The sequence below is a fragment of the Lingula anatina genome, chromosome 4 (genome assembly GCF_051362555.1).
Source record: "Lingula anatina isolate TDL-2025a chromosome 4, LinAna3.0, whole genome shotgun sequence".
Classification (NCBI taxonomy): domain Eukaryota; kingdom Metazoa; phylum Brachiopoda; class Lingulata; order Lingulida; family Lingulidae; genus Lingula; species Lingula anatina.
Window position 1 is genome coordinate 13,330,919 of NC_141770.1, and position 17,163 is coordinate 13,348,081.

Genomic DNA, 17,163 nt, shown 5'->3' on the forward strand with positions numbered 1-17,163 from the left:
AAAATTTATAATTGAGCAACGTTAAGTCGAGCTTTTTGAAATTACACAACCTCTAAACAGTGTGGAAAACAAATAAACCGACGACACAAAGATGAAAGGAGACCCCAAGTGTAACTTCTTACATAGGTCTACGTAGTTCCTGAAAATCGGCACAAACAAATTTTTTCACATAGAATTAAAATTTTTACAAAATTTTGGCTCATTTGACCTTGATATAAAGGTCAAGGGCCAAATTCAAGGTCATATTTTAATTATCTTCATATTACTTTCTGTTATATCTCTATAGTGACTTTTCCTATAATCCCTTGAGAGATATTTCGCATTTAATTTTCCAAAAATTTGACTAAATCGCGTTGTGACGAGCGTCACACCCTGGCAATACAACAGAGCCCAAAATCTAGAGGATTCAAGTTGAGATTATATGTGACCTAATTTCAAGAGATCTGAGGGATGAGGACACAGGCCCTTAATTGTAGTCTAGGAGGAAAAGCGGTAACGGTGACCTGTACATGACACCAACATGACACGGAGCGGTGTGACAAGAATGGTAGTCTGCTGCAAATCGTGGACCGTTGCCACTTACTTTGTACAGAAGACATTCTTCCCATAAACTAACCCTTTCCAGCTCTAATCATATGGAACCCCGGACTTGTATATTATTCCATATGATTATAATGGTTGACACACCCGTGCAAATTTACCTATTGACCAGTAGCCCAGCAGCACATGGAGAACATCAAGAACATCGAACTAAAGAAGTTTATGAAATACAAAACTGATTTCACTATCAACTGGAAAAAACAAAAGCACCGCTATGTATGGCGCTATGCCCCCAAAGGTATTGCAATGTGAAGAGTATTTGTTGTGTGCTACAATAATAATATTGTTGTCAAACACCACACAGGAAACATAACCAATATAAATATTGTGTAAACATAACGAAAGCCTTGGTTAAAGGGGTCATGTCCCTGTAAAAGCTTAAATAAAGAAGACAATTTTTTCCTGAAAGTTTACCAGATTAATGAATTGATACCGAGGTTGACTTGACAAAGATTCGGATAAAGAATTTGAATAGTAAAATAAAGATCAATTGACAGGTTTAACTTTGGAAGAGTTATGATTTTATGACTTCTGATTTTATGATTTCTGATTCAAGTTCAATATAGTAACTACCGCTAAATCTTACTAGTTTTGGAAATATAAGGGCTAGAAAATTTTGAAAGTGCAGTTCATACTGGAAAGTAAGCCAAATGTCAAATTCAAACTTGGATTCATGAATTTGGATTTATTTGTTCAACAGAAAACCTCAGTGAAGAAGAATTTCCCGCTGGTGCTTAATGTATAATTACTAAACTATCACAAAACTACTATACTGCTACCATGTACTAGTACATGGTACATACCTTGTTATTATGTGTCAAGCTTCCTCGTTCACATAAAAAATCATATACAATATATCAAAGGAATATATCCAAATGTAACAGACTTTTTGTACTGTATTGTTGATCAGTGATTGGCTCACCAATTTTATAGAAAATCGTCATTTTCCAAAAGATCCTAACTTTTTAAAGAAAACTTAAACGAATATATCAACGTGTTAAAAGCCGAAATAGTGTATCAGTATGAGAAATATACTAGTATTTGCACGCCCCTATAAACACATTTCAATTAAAATAGATGTTCTGAACGAATGTGAATTTGGACTTTGGATCCAGCTCACCTGATTATAACGTCGGTCGACTACGCGTCTGGATGGCAGCTTGCCAGTGCACCTGTAATAGGAAGTATAGTGAAAAGCATTTAAAATATGCTTAACTAACACAAAACGTTTAAAAAAGTAAAATTTATATGAAATATGTAAAACTTTTATAACAGTTCGTAAATTGGCGACCTGAGAAAAGTTTCTATCGCTTAGCCTTCATCCACTGAGGATGAACAGCAGCAACGGGGCATTTTAATTTGACTGTTATATGCTGAATGGTCCTGTAAGATAAACGACAGACATGCTTTTTAAAATCAACTTTACTTAATTTCATATAAATAAAGTTACCTTTTTGTTTACTGCACCAGGAGCTGTATTTTCTCTCGAACTGTGAATGCGTTGCGAAGTTCGCTGACTATGCAGTAATAAATTGACAGAGGCATCATATGTTCCCGGACAAGTAGTTCAACAGAGATAACTCCGCCTTCCTGGAAGATACTTGCCACGTGATAACATTTCAGTACTGTATTCACCCTTACATTATAAAACAATAATTGGGTCTTATCCCTATTACGGCTGAGTTATAGCCTAACATGGTTGCTTTTATAGAAAAAAAGCTACTAATTTTCACAACTTTTTTGGCATTAAATCGAAAGTATGAGTCACTTACTGATAGCAGGGAGGTCAGGTCATAAACCCACGTACTTAAAAATCCGCATACCTATAGATCCACGTATTTTTAGATCCAAATACCGATAGATCCATTACAGTATGTATTACTATTAGTGGATATTTGAGCATTTTTTTTTTTTTTTTTTTTTTTTTTTTTGGGGGGGGGGGGGGGGGGGCTGTGCGAGCAAGGGTAGCGAAAACCAGGGGAAGATACACGAGCAAATATTGAGCAAATTATTGGTTGCAGCCCCCTCCCCCCGCTTCCGACGGGTCCTTGTAAACAACATAGTTTGTTTGGAAATGCAATTATCGTTAACTTTTACATAATTTAGTAATGTGTAGGTTGGGAGATTTTGAATTCTGATCATTGTATCTTAAGACATTGTAAGAAACTTAAACTAATTGTAAAAGTGCACTTGGATAGTTTGGATTGATGATTTAGAACAAAAATGGACTGGTAAAATTAAGTCCAGGAAAAATGCAGTTTACCCGGGTGAAATTTGTTTTTTAAGGGAATTTGCGCCTTTTTAGAACTTACCATACCTTTAAGGTAATAAATATCAGGCTGTAATTAATTCAGATCACTAAGTGGGTCAGTAGGCCTACTCACAGTCAGACAACATGTATGACTCGAAAGCCCCATACGGGGAGAGCGGGGTGGGTTGGAACGCGGGTAAGTTGGAACATTGGCTTTATTTCTTAAATCACAAGACCGATCATGTGCTCCTTCAGCATAAAAATGTCACGTGGCATGGTCATTCATCCGGTAAACTTGTGGAAGTTTCGAAAATGCAGTAAAAGTTTTATGCGAAAAAAACTTATTTTCGCTACTCGAAGTAAGTTTTCATATTTTTGACATTCATCGTGCTGTAAACTAAAGTATAAGGATTATATCACTGAAATTGTGCATAGCGTTTAGGACCACCTTGATGTTCAAAAGGCTGTTGTTTTTTTTAATCACTTCCCACGTGTTAAAGAAATACAGTGTCATAAGTAGGCCATGACGTCATGGGGGCTGGTCGGAACATTTGACATGGGGCCAGTTGGAACACTGTCAGGGGTGTTCCAACCCACCCCGCACGGTGTTTTTCATTTTTTAAACCTCTCTAAATGTTTTAATTTCAACTTTGAAGAGAGTAGTAACGTAGTAACCCAGTACAACTCCAACTGGAGACGGAATCTAGCTGATAGAACATCTCCAAGATGCCGGAATGTACATGCGTGTAGAAGATATAAGGGGGGGGGGGGGGCATTGCTTGTTAAATGCAGTTCCTAGTTGTTTGGTCGAAAGGGGTCTGCATGCCCACTGTTGCTTTTTGCGATAAATTGCTTTTAGATGTGGAAGGAAATGTTGATTATTACTCTGCTTTTCGCGGCAAAATGAAAATATTCTAGCTGAGAGCCTATGTTATGGATAAACTATACAACACCAATTCTGCCGATGTGGTTTTAAATGTTTTGTGTAATGGATTGGGGGTTGCTGTTAATGTTTAGTGAACGACGGTACAAAATCCGCCAGAAAAGACAAACATTCACCTCGTAACTTAGACAAAGATTCAGTTGAAATCTCAGTTGCCCTCACCGGAAGAGGTGCTACAGCACACTAAAGCTCACTTAAGAAAAACCCCAAACAGCTCAAGTCCAGCAATAATTAGACCCTTTCCAAAGGCTCACCGTCGCATTCCAAAGATTAAAAGAAGAAAACGATGCAGTGCAGTACTAACTGACACACCTGAAAATGAGCTACTCGAAAAAGAAAAGGCCAAGCCCAACAAAATTAAAAAGGACAAGCGCAACCAAAATAAAAAACAGTTTTAGATTTCTAGTCGATAGAGAAAATCAAGAAAAGGGAAATTAAAGATGACCAGCGATTCTGAGTCAGAAGAAGAGTGGCCATGTCTGGTTTGTGGGGAGCCGTTCATTAACAGCCGACCAAAAGAGCAATGGGTTAAATGCATTGTTTGTCTAAAGTGGTCACATGAAGACTGTACAAAGGTTGACCAAGTGTAGGGCCTACATATGTCAGAACTGCGATTTTGATTCTGAGTTGTTGAGTTAAAAGAGATACAGTTTTCATTTGTAGGTCTAACATACTGTTGTTAATAGGTTGAGTTATATGAGTTCAATTTCTTTTCTCTTAAACTACACCACTTTTGTTATCATTATGAAATGAAGTGTAACTGGATATGGTTTATACATCGAAAAGGCTATTTGAAAGCAAATTGTAAACGTAAAAAATGCTTACAAACTATGGAGATACGAATACAAAGTAACACGTACTTGTTGGGAAATTAATATAGATAAACCTACTCTTAAAATGAATTATACTTTGAATTTATATGCAAGCGTTCCAACTCGCCCTCTTGTTCCAACTCACCCCACTGCCTGTTCCAACTGACCCCGCGGGTGGGGTGAGATGGAACGTTTTAGGAGCCAACTTTGAGCATTTATTACTCTAAAATAAAAAGACCTACTTGATGTTTTATTTCATAGATAAGTGCGGCATATAATTTTCCCCTATCAGATTTTTTATTTTTGTCCCCAAAGCTTTGACTGCTGAGATATCGCAAAAAAGGTGAAAACTGTTCCAACCAACCCCGCTCTCCCCTATCTCAAGTTGATATCGGCATTTTAGCCGATTACGATGTCAGATCGATGGATCTAGCGGTACCTGGATCTAAAGATACGTGGGTTTATAGGAATCTGTTGGTGGATCTATCGGAACGTAAATTTAAAGAGACATAAATCTATTGAGACGTGTATGTATAGAGACGTATCTATTGGGACGAATATTTATTAGGACGTGTACATGTATCTATATGGCGGACCCCAATGGGGGACGCACCAAGCTGTTCTTCTGCTAATGAAAAAAAAAAAAAAAAAGAAAAGAAAAGAAAAGGGTCACCACCTCCAGTGTTGTGCTTGACAAGCTATACAAAGTGCAGCAAACTAAAGTTCTCAATATTTTTGTTCAAAATTACTATTAAAACAAAATTAAAACAAAAGTATGGGTAAAAATAGTTTTATTCCAAATTTGTGAAGTGCAGTTCATGTCGAAAAGTAGGTCAAAGGTCAATTTCAAGATCACAATTAGATTGCCAGTTCGTGGCTGCATATTCAAGTTCAGTAGTAACTATGGATTTATCTCTGCTAGTTTTGGAGATATAATGGTTAGAAAAATTGCAAAGTTCAGTTCATGATGATTAGTAGGCCAAAGTCTAATTTTAAGGTCACAGTTACCGGTATATTGTCAGTACTTCCTATTCAAGTTCAATATTAACTATGGGCGTATCTCTACCAGCTTTGGAGATATAAGGGATAGAAAAGTTGCAAAGTTCAGTTCATGGTGATTAATAGGGCATAGGTCAATTTCAAGGTCACATTAAGATTGTCTGTATATGACTGCCTATTCAACTTCAATAGTAACTAGGGCCCTATCTCTGCCACTTTTGGACTAAAATGTTGCAAAGTTCACGTCATGGTGAAAAGTAGGTCAAAGGTCAATTTCAAGGTCACAGTTAGATTGCCAGTATATGACTTCCTATTCAAGTTCAATAGTAACCATGGCCCTATCTCTGCAAGTTTTGGAGATCTAAGGGATAGAAAAGTTGCAAGTTCACGTCATGGTGAAAAGTAGGTCAAAGGTCAATTTCAAGGTCACAGTTAGATTGCCAGTATATGACTTCCTATTCAAGTTCAATAGTAACCATGGCCCTATCTCTGCCACTTTTGAAGATATAATTAACAGAAAAAAATGTTGCAAAGTTCAGGTCATAGTGAAAAGTAGGTCAAAGGTCAATTTCAAGGTCACAGTTAGATTGCCAGTATATGACTTCCTATTCAACTTCAATAGTAACTATCGGCCAGTTTTGGAGATATAAGGGACTGAAATGTAGAGTTACAGTAATGTGCCATAAATTTAGTACAGAAGCATAAAGAAAGTCATTTTGGTTGAAATTCATGAAATGGGAGGTGCTCAGAAATTCCACATGTTCAAATTTCATGAAATAATGCCATTTTTGACCAGAAGTTGTCTGCCTTGCTAAGCCTTATGTTATATTTTCCAGATGTTCAAAATTTTATCCATGTTTTCGTATTGCACATTTTACTTTCACCACCACAATATACTTTTTGATACAGCGTAACTGGATCGTAAACTTTATGGAAAACAAAAAAAACTGACACCACCTACAGTGTTGGGTGTGACATGCTCTACAAAATGCAAAAAACAAGAGGTCTCTAGCATTTAGGATTCCTGAATAAGAGAGTTTTCAGTTTCAGCATCTTATGGCCGCTACTCCCCTGAAAATGCACCGATTGACCCCAAACTCAGGAATATGAAAGATGACTCTATGGGTAACACCTGCCCATAATATTATAGGTAAGGTCTGTGTAGTTTCTGAGAATCGGCAGATATATAGCGCCACACCTAGACCCCAGCACCAACAAAGCCCAAATTTTACTCGGGTCAAGTTGAGATCATATGTGACCTAAATCCAAGAGATGAGTACACAGGTTCGTGTAGTCTAGGAGGAGAAGCGGTAATGGTGACTTGGCGGCAGAGACGCAAGAGCCGGCGGAACATGTGGTTTGGGACTAAAACCATGGGTACTGCCAGCGCCTAAACTGGTGGTACAATAATGGATAAATTCCAGAAAATTATATCTTGTCAGATTACTCTTGGCATACATGTAGTGTAACTTTCCAGAACATTTTAAATTGATATTTTTCTCCATTCAAAAGTTATGCCAATTTTGTTTAATGGGTTAAGCAATTTGGTGACACTTTTGGCTGCAACTATAACATATGCATGCATGCAAGACTTTTTCAAAATTTTGTGGTCAACTAGCATTCTTGTAAAGTTAATAACTTTTGACTGGCTTGCTTGATTTTCAAAAAATAAAATGTTTTGGAAAGCTCTATCAGAAAATATCAATTTGTCTGATATTAATGTTACTTCCAAAGTCGACCTGACCTCCCTGCTGTTAGTTAGCCAGCTGATACAGGTTTGATTGGGATCAAAGGTTTGGTTCAAAAGAGGTGCAGGAATAGCATAACAATGGGTCCGGTGAAACACACTGACCCACTTACGTCATGCAAACTTCAACTTGTATGAATCTAATGGAGAGCTAACTCTGTTAAGCAAATCCTCCTCCTCAGCAGGTGTTGTTAAACCAAATATATCTGAACAACAACTTTATTGTAAATATAAAATCCATGTGAAATGTCACAACACCCAAAAGAATCTTGTAACTAACACTACGAAATAAACCAAACAGCTGGACTGTAGTTACCTGATATCAACAAGATACTATTTAAATAGTTACATCAATCAAAGTCATTATATGATGTTGTAAATATCCCTGTAACAATGTAAGGAGTACATTTGGCAGTTTTTGAACTCCATGACTGTACAGGTACTACATATGTTGCCCTGCTCACTACAGACACTTGTTACAGAAGTGGATTCAAGAAGGGAGGATACCAATAAGCCTGGGTCAACCCTTGCAGGTGAATTAAACCCTCTGCAAACGGGCCTAATAGGAATTGCCAGATATATGCCCCATGTACCCAGCAGAAAGCTAAATCACTTGCAATGGTCTGAGGGAGAGTACCTCACCCGTCCACCGCTCTTCATATCTGTGACATCCTGAATCCACTATTGACACAGAGATACCATTCTTTATATTTTTAAAGCCAAGATATATTTTTGTTCTATTGGTCAGATTTTCAAGGAATTTTTAATTTTTAAACAACACCAGCTGAGATGCCGACTTTTTGTCACAGGTAACTGAATGTATAGCTTATAGTGTGAGTTGGACTCAGTTGCAGTTGGACACTGCAAGTAAAAAACACTAATAAACCCTTTAAATGTCCTTTTTTTCAAAGCAAAAATCTAGTGGATACATCAATACATATTATACAAGTTTCTTATCTGAAAGACTAGAGCTGAGCTTGCCTTACTTGTATCATAGGCTACTGGGCTGAGGTATGTAGATGAAAATGTTTCCATAAATTGTAAACAAATCAAGGTGCACAATTAATCTGCATTAAACTCTAAATGGATAAACCATCATAAGATCTACATTTCAAAATGAAAGTATAACGAATGAATGGTTTCAATTAATTTCACTACCGGGTTTTCAATTTTATCTCTTTTCTCTTCTACTTGTCATCTAATTGTAAATTATTTACATGACAAAATACAGAACTAATTACTATTAAATATCAACTAAGGCAAGAACTGTATCTGAGCTAAATAAACAATTTGAATATAACAAACCTATTGAAGAAATGAAGAATAACTTGCTCCTATATGTGGAAGCAATGAGTTCTAAAACGATGGATCATTTCCCCCTCCCTTCCCCCCTCTCCCTCTCTCTCCTTCTCTCTCTTTCTCTCGCTGGACATTCTTGATATAGTCTTCTGGAGTAACACCCCCTGGATCTCAAGTAATAAGGAAACAAATCAACCATTGTTTGATTTTTCCAAGTTTCATAATATTAAAAATTCCCTGTCCCACACAGACACTGTTTTTTTTTACTGGTATAAATACCTTTAAATGAAAACAAAAATATGCCATATCCAATTTATTTCTAGGTCGACATAAACCTATCCCTCTGCACCCCAACCAAATTACAGTACCTATAACTTATCAATAAAAAAACCTTAGGCTTACACCAGTAACCCTTCCTTATCAGTACATGAAAATGTAAAAGAAATAATACTTAATGACTTAATATGGCAGTTAGCATAAGACTTATTACATCAAAATGAATCAAAAAAAAAAAAAAAAGCATCTTACTGGGCATCTATAGTAGTATTCTCTAATACTGTTCAAGAATTAAAACAAATTTTGAGACTGGCATATAAACATTTTACAAAATTATTCACACAGCTGAGTAATGTCAGCATTATCATACTGGTTGTCCTTTAATTTTAAATTTAGCCAATTCTAAATCAGACTGATCATTTTTAATATTTAAGAAACCTCATATTTTACAATAAACAAAAAATTAATATTAAGACCATGCTAAAGTTAAATAATCAGGAAACTGGGCAAAAACACTTCAACTAATTGAAATTTAATCAATTCTAATTACTGTAAGCAGGATTAATAAATAATCATTTGCAATAATATTGCATCATTGAAAATGAACAAAAGTAGGCAGCACTGGCATCTCTTAATATTCAAAAATGACTGTTTATACAATGAATATCATAATTTGCTAACTTAAAATAGACTGATGATGTCATCCTAAGTAAGGTCAGTCTGAAAATGCATTCAAACCATACTCAACTTGAACCTGTTTTATGTGTATTTACTGGGCAGATGTGACTTAATGTTTAGCCCAGAACTGTATACACATGGTCTATGAATTAAGTCTTAAGTTAAACTAGATGTGAACACACTTTTAATTTGTAAAGTCAATAACTAAAAAAAATGTCAAAATTGACAAAAGCAGATAAATAAATTTGATGACATTTTCTTTTATACTTACCCTTTCAACTCTACCACTCATTGAATAAAACAGTATCTAAATAGTTAAACATGGGAGTTTTGATACAAAGCAATGCTAATTGTACATTAAAAAAGCCAACAAAAGGAAATTCATCCATCACTAGAACGTCAATTTTTGAGCAATGCTATTTTTTAAATAAGCTTATTTATAACTGTTATACATAATGCAGGTTTAATAGCTACTTTTAAAAACTACCTATCACTAACCTTAATTTACAATTAAACAAGCTCTAATTTCACTGAACTATAAAATACTAGTTTCTTCATTGCTAAATGGCCTTTCCTTCCTCCAGTTTCTTTATAACATCAGAATGGAGCTTCATGTGTATGTTGAGAAAAGACTTGCTGATTGTTTCATAACCACACTGGCAGCATCTGAAAGTCACCAGACACACGGCCTTCTGACCTTCACTTTGACCTTCACCTTGACCTTCACTGTTACGGCTAGGTATTAGATAACTGTCTGCGGCCTCTCTTCTGACTGGCTCTGGTAACTGGGACTCTGCAGTGGAAGGCATGATGTCATCTTCATTATCATTGGTTGAATCTGTGTCGTCTGGCTCAGCTGTGGCATCAGTTTCATAATCAATGGCTGCGTTGATGACATCATTTGTGTACTGGTAGCTGTAGTTGGCATCGCTGGCATGACGCCACATGTGCGATTTCAAGGACGGAAGATGGTGACAGATGTAGCCACATAGGTTACATTTATACTGCTCCAGTGGCTGTTGAACATAGCGCTGATCGTTGGCGTGTCTTTTCATGTGTGACTTCAGGCTACGACTTGAGCCTGCTACAAAATCGCAGTGCTGACACTTCAAGGGGCCTGAAAGCTCCCCCTGCTGGGCAAAAACCTTGGCCTCCTTATATCCTTCATCAGATTCATTATCGGTTGTCTTATTGTCCAAAAGATGGAGCTTACAGTGCTCCTTTAGTTCTTCACATGAAGAAAAAATGCTTCCACACTTAAGGCATTTCACACTCACTGGGTCTGGTACGCTTTTTGGCACATTGTGGGATTGCAGGTGCAATTTAAAAGCTACCTGGTCATGGGTTTCAAAGCAGCAGGCTTCACACATGTAAGGTCGTTTGGCGTCTTTCTCATGCCCTCGCATGTGAGCACGTAGCTGGCTCTTATAGTTGAAAACGGCTGAACATGTCTTGCATTGATAAGTTCTGATTTTACAGTGCTGAATCATGTGACTTTGCAGAGATTCATTGGAGTCTGCAACAAAGCTGCAAAGAGAGCACTCAAATGGCTGCTTGTCTTTGTGCAAGCGCATGTGCGTGCACATAAGACTGGCATTGGCAGACATGTAATGGCAAAGCTTACATCTGTACTGTCCTTCCATATCATCAAGTTTTTCAACATTCTCCAAAGTTTCCAACCACTTTGAATCGTCCAATGACCTAGTCTGACTAGTGACACGGCCTCCTTTCCTGCGGCGCCCTTTCCCACTTCCACTGGATTTTCCCCCATCACCCATTACCTCATCCACGTCTGCATCACTCTCGGACTTTGACCTTTCTCTCAGCTGCTCTATGACGGCCAGCAGTGAGCTACATATCCCAGACTTTGGCTTTGAACCTTCAGTGCAGGTACTTAGAGCTGTGCTGCCACTTTCATCTCTGTCAGCCTTGGCATCACACTTCTCTGCCCCAGTTTGGGTAGTATCATCCTTCATCTTGTATTTTGGAGGGGCTTGCAGTTTGATGACCCCCTGGATCTTATCAGCATTTACTGGGCACGCTGGATTCAGATTGGGTCCCTTCTTTAGCAGGGACAGCAGACTAACAGCTTGATCCTCGCTGTGGAGGGTGGGACTAGACTGCTGCTGCTGCTGCTGTTGTTGAGAGACACCGACTTGGCTCTCCATTTGCTCCTGTGTTGTCTGGTTTTCTGTGAAAAGATCATAACAGCTATATAGCAACCTTCTCATATTTTTGTAATCCGAGCTCTCTAAGTAAATTGTCACACAGTTCCAAAGTTTAAAACAGAATGCATTTGAAACATATACTTAACCAGTTTTTAGAAACCTGTGCTTATCAGTTCTGTTTTTATGTATAATTTTTTGTTTAATCCTCATTAATTTCTTTGTATAACTCCAACTTTTTGGTCACTATGATTATCATGATTTTATTTTAAGTTAACATTATCAGAATAAATATGTTTAAAAAAATTAACACAGATTAATAATGGCAAGAAATGAAACTGAAGTTAATACAGGACAAACAAAAAATTTTAATTACCTGGAAGGAACATCTGGATAGAGTGTTTTAATAAATTACCATTGGGCAAGAAAGACAAAGTATCAGAAAATGGATCAATGTCAGTTTCCTTGTGTTTTTCAGGTAAAATATCTTCTCACAATATCTTTAAAACAATTACCTGCACTGTGTTCCCCTTCATGTCCAGAGATTTCTATCATGGCACCCTCAGCTGCTACACTCTGACTGGTCAATGACATTGTAAGAGACTGCTAATAAAGAAAAAACAAAAAATGTAACAATAATACAAACTCATTACTTTGTTTTTATTTGGCCTGGGCTGATTGTTACATCAAAACTACATAAAATCAATACCCCTTCAACTACTATAACAACTATGGACCATATCTCAGAATATTACTAATTTAAAACCAATTTAACAATTGATTATTTAGATATTCCTGTCCTATCACAAGTCTCATCATCAACACAAGTGGAAAAGAATTTACCATGGTGATCCCCTGGTCACCAGGTGGCACCACCAGTTGGTAACTTCCAATGACCACACTATCTGATCTGTTGATCTGGCAGCATCAATTAAGCCATTACCGCCCTGTGTTGGTCTGGTTGTGAACACACCCTAATTAAATTTAATTATTTTAAATTTAATTTAAAATTAAAAAAAAAACAGTTTCCCTTTACCTGCAGTGTGCTCTCTGAGGTGGCCTCGCTTTGGGTGTCCAGCAGTCGCGGGCTGTTCTGGAAGGTGAAATTCTGGGTGGTATATGCCTCATTTAAAGCCTCAACAATCACATTGCCTAAAAAAATGAAATCATCAAAAAGGATATAAAGACTGATAAATATGAAATGAACACTGATAAATATGAAATCATTTCTCAGTTTCTTTTCATCTCTGCCCTAGTCTATCATAAAGAAAAGAAGACATAGATACTAATAATATCATAAGCATTCATGTGACCATTATATAATCTCATACTTCATACTTTTTAAAAGTAATTTACAGTTACAATTTAAATTTAATCATGTGAAGAGTGAAAATCAACACTAGTAATCAGTAGTTAGTAATCAACAAAACAATGTATGTACATTCACTTAAAGGTAATACCAAACATTAAATTAATAAATAAATCACCTCTGTTTTGTATAAGACCTTCTTGTCTCATCTTCTTGATAACTGCTTGGATTTCCTCGTCATTTGCCCTGCGTTTCCCCTGTGTCACCAGACGTATGTTTTCACTTGTTGGGCTATCAGGAACTCGGGAGCCAACTTGGCCTGAAAAACCATTGCACAAAGTGAAACTTGCTCATGTTTTACCTGGAAGAGGTTTCTTGGGTCACTATTTAACCTTCAATTGTTCTGACAGGGAAATTCATCCTAATGATAACATCTCCAAAAATAATAATTCATCATTTTAAAAGTTATCAAATATTCAATTTTTTATTGTTTATTTGACATCAATGCCACAATTCCTGTTCTTACTAAAGGTGAAAGAAATGAAAGGAAATTGCTATCTTTTATACCTTATTTCTTTGAGAACCATCAGTCCAGATATTAATTTTTGATGAAAACATCAAAATTTGCATGCTGAGAATACTGATTAATGAATTTTCACCTTACCTCCAACTGAGTCCATAGAAACATCTGAGTTAACATCCTCTTTATTGGTTTCCATGCCAACCTCTCCATCTGCTAAAGACTGCTCATTTATCTTCTCCAAGATACTTGTTGCCATGGAAACTTCACTGACACCAATAGCAGTTGACGGATGGTTTGTAATCTGGCGTCTTCCTCTCGATGTTTGACTTCGAGTTACCATGGCACTTTGAGACTTTCCTGTAGCAGGAACAAAATGCCGACTGTCTCCTTCATTGAGAGGACACGCACTGCCCTTCAGTACAGACCCCACAAGATTGCCACTGCCTTCTTTATCAGAGGTAGCAAACAAATGGATGTAAGATGGATCGGACGATTTTAGGGATTGGGCCAATAATTGAGATCTATCCCGGCTACTCATTTTCAACAGATTGACAAGATTTGGGGCAGTATGTTGTGTAATGGAGGTAGAATTGGAAGCAGTTGAATTTCTAGTTGCCTGTTGGGATTGTCTTGAGACAGGGCTGGCCTCTGGTGGCGGTGCTGCCTTTTTTGGTTGCCATATCACTCCAATGTCAGACCCCTTCTTGTCCAAAATTTTCACAATCCTGACATCTTTTGGACTTTGACCCTGTATTGACATGGGCATCTGTGCTCCGGAATACTGAGATTTTGGCACCATCATGTCTGTGTTATTTTTCCCTTCGAGGTCCTCACTTTTCTGCTGCACCCCTCCTCGAGTTGCCTCACTTCTCTGTTGTGTCGAAACTGCCACATCGTCATAAATACTAAGCGGCCCATTCTGAAACATGGGGTACTCTATCTCCTGGTGTCCCGAGTGCTTCCAAACATGTGCCTTGATGGTCCTCTGGTGCTCACATGTGTAACTACATATGGTACATCTGTACACAGACTGGCCTTGGTCAAACACAAATGCCAACTGACCACCACCGCAGTTTACAGCAGTGGTCACTTGCTGGCCAGGGGTCTTACAAAGGTCAGCAGCCGTGCTGAGATTATCCCTACTGGTTTGGCTTGACCCTGACCCTTTGGATTTATGGGACACCATGTGACTTACGAATAGATCGACGTCTTGGCTGGTGAAACTGCAGTCTGTACACTTGTATATGGCCACTGAAGGTGGCTGGGCAGCTGTCGATATTGAAGTTTGGTGTTGAGATCTCTCACTTTTTTCTGCCACAGCCTGCTCCTCTTCTTCCTGGGTGGCAGCTTCCTCAACCTCATCCAATGATATATGTTGGTACATATGGTCTCTGAGGATGTCCTTTCTATCAGTGGTAAACCCACATTCGGAGCACTTCATAAAAATGACAGGAAAAGAAGACTTGGGCTGCACTGTGGTGGAAGTGGACGGAGAAGGCAGCTGTTTTTGATGCTGACTGGCCTGGGAAGGTGGCTCCCACGATACATGTGACTTAGAGTGCTGTTCCAGCAAGTTCAGCTGCGTCGTAGAGTAGGAACAGTGACTGCACTGATGGGTGCGTGCCCCAGAATGAGTGTTCATGTGCATGATAATGTTACTTTTAATGGTCGTGGCATAGTCGCAAGAATCGCACAGAAAGACCCCACCTTTAGGATGCACCTCCCTCAGGTGGCAGTACAGCAAGTTACGCTCAAGAAACTGCTTCTGGCACAGATTACACTCAAACACACGCTGAGTTGCGTGCATCTTGATGTGGTTTGTTAAATGCCCCTTCTTACGGAAATTCGCATTGCAGTACGTGCACTCGTAAGGCCTCTCGGAGCTGTGGATCAGCAGGTGCTCCTTCAGGGAGTGACTGCGCTTGCCAGCATAGTCACAGAATGGGCATTTAAAGGGACGGGCAGCTAGATGAACCAGATCGAAGTGTTGCTTCAAGTAATGTTTGTTGTGGGTGAAATAGCTGCACTCTGTGCACCTAAAATTGTCCTTCTCTTCCAGGCTTGTTGATACTGAAGAAAGCACAGCAGTGTTATTCATTGTCATTATCTTTGTGCTACTTTAAACTGTGTAGTTGCAGGAGGGTTTCATTCTGGTTGTGTTAGAGACGGTTTATGGTTGAGCTTAATTAGGTCTTGCACAATCATTTGCACAACCGAGTGACCTGGTTATAGTCAGCTGTTCTGATGCCGCACTGAGATCTCTTGATTTCCTACAGCATTGACAAGGTAGAACTTTGCTGAAGATAATCAGCTGTTTATTTCTGGTTGTTAGGGCCTTACCTAAAATGAAAAATTATCAAATTACTTTATATACTGATTATAGTGCCTTGTTTATAATATGAATTGACAAAGCACCTAATTTACTGATTATGATGTGGCTAATATATATACTTTACTTAGGCTCAACAAAGTAAAACTGCTTTGCACTGTACAGTTTGTGGAATTTTTAAAATAATTCTTTTTTTACTTCACTGGTTTAAAGATAACCAACTTTATGATAAAAGCCTACACATACCCTCTTTTTTATCTGGATTACAAAGGAAAACATAACTTCACCATGGTTTTACATAGCCATTCTTTTATATCTAAAATAGAAAATATTTATCATGTAAAAGCCAATGTATATTCATATCTTTCTCCTTTTTCTTTGCATGGAAAAGACATAGATTTGAAAATCAGATTTAAACATTAATAAGTCTTGATATAAACATATGAATAAATAAAATATTTAAATACTGTTACTTAGATGTAAAGGTGTCAGCAAAGTAATTTACTAAAACTTCAAAACATTAAAAGAATAATAAAAATAAATAGCACATGTATATTGTTTTTTTCTTAAAAATAAAACATAAAAAACGCAAAAAAAGTTAAATGACGAAACACTGCCAGATCCTCAAATTTAGTATAAGCCAAAGCACAGAAAAAAAAGTAAGCAGTAAATCCAGGCACTAGGTTTAAGGCAGGGCATATTTACTTAAGACGATAAAACCTCAAACCTCCACAAGTGCAAGGAACTATTTCTATCGCACATTGTAAATTCTATTCCTAAATACAAGTATTAGCATGTGAAAATATTTCAACGCCTTTTTTTTTAATCTCAGTGAACCTGTCTTTAAATTCGTTGCCAAAGTTACAAACGCTTATTCTAAATTACAGGCACTATATTTCAATAGCGAGTAAACTGTTAACTATATATATAATGAGCAATTACGTGACTTTCTCACATCACCGTGCTGATGGAAACATTAAACCCACATTGCAAATTCTAGCGAGCGATCAAACTGCATTTTCTCGCTTTTCTTGCATATCAGTGAATGCATATCTTTCCATTCATTATAATAATATCTTATAACGCATCATTCATTACGATCTATATTACTATTGTTGCTAGCTTACCCATTATTGACGCTAAACCACAAGGTTCACTTCAAAGTCCAGAGGTTCACGCTGTCTAAAATGGCGATCCAACTTGTCACGTGATCAAATAGTACGCCAAACTAA

At 37.5% G+C, this 17,163-nt stretch overlaps 1 protein-coding gene across 2 annotated transcripts; it reads right to left on the reverse strand.

The window, feature by feature from the left end:
* Positions 1–9,165: 9,165 nt before the first annotated feature.
* On the reverse strand, positions 9,166–17,162 carry LOC106170079 (uncharacterized). 2 transcript variants are annotated; one of them, XM_013549815.2, is made up of 7 exons: positions 17,059–17,162; positions 16,178–16,247; positions 13,744–15,942; positions 13,258–13,398; positions 12,807–12,922; positions 12,286–12,373; positions 9,166–11,796 (listed from the first exon to the last, which is right to left on the reverse strand). In XM_013549815.2, the coding sequence occupies exons 3-7, from the start codon at positions 15,704–15,706 to the stop codon at positions 10,166–10,168; spliced, it is 3,939 nt and encodes a 1,312-aa protein (XP_013405269.2). In that variant the 5' UTR covers positions 15,707–15,942; positions 16,178–16,247; positions 17,059–17,162; the 3' UTR covers positions 9,166–10,165. The 2 variants fall into 2 exon arrangements, with proteins under 2 accessions (XP_013405269.2, XP_013405268.2); XM_013549814.2 differs by having other exon boundaries at positions 12,286–12,376.
* Between the last annotated feature and the right edge of the window lies 1 nt (position 17,163).

Bases quoted from the DNA above. Each gene is read 5' to 3' on its own strand.
- LOC106170079 (XM_013549814.2), bottom strand. From the start codon at position 15,706: ATGACAATGAATAACACTGCTGTGCTTTCTTCAGTATCAACAAGCCTG. The intron at 12,923-13,257 runs GTGATTTATTTA...TCATTTTTTTAG, and splicing joins AGGTCTTATACAAAACAGAG to GCAATGTGATTGTTGAGGCT. The intron at 12,377-12,806 runs GTAAAGGGAAAC...TTTCTTTATTAG, and splicing joins CCTCAGAGAGCACACTGCAG to CAGTCTCTTACAATGTCATT.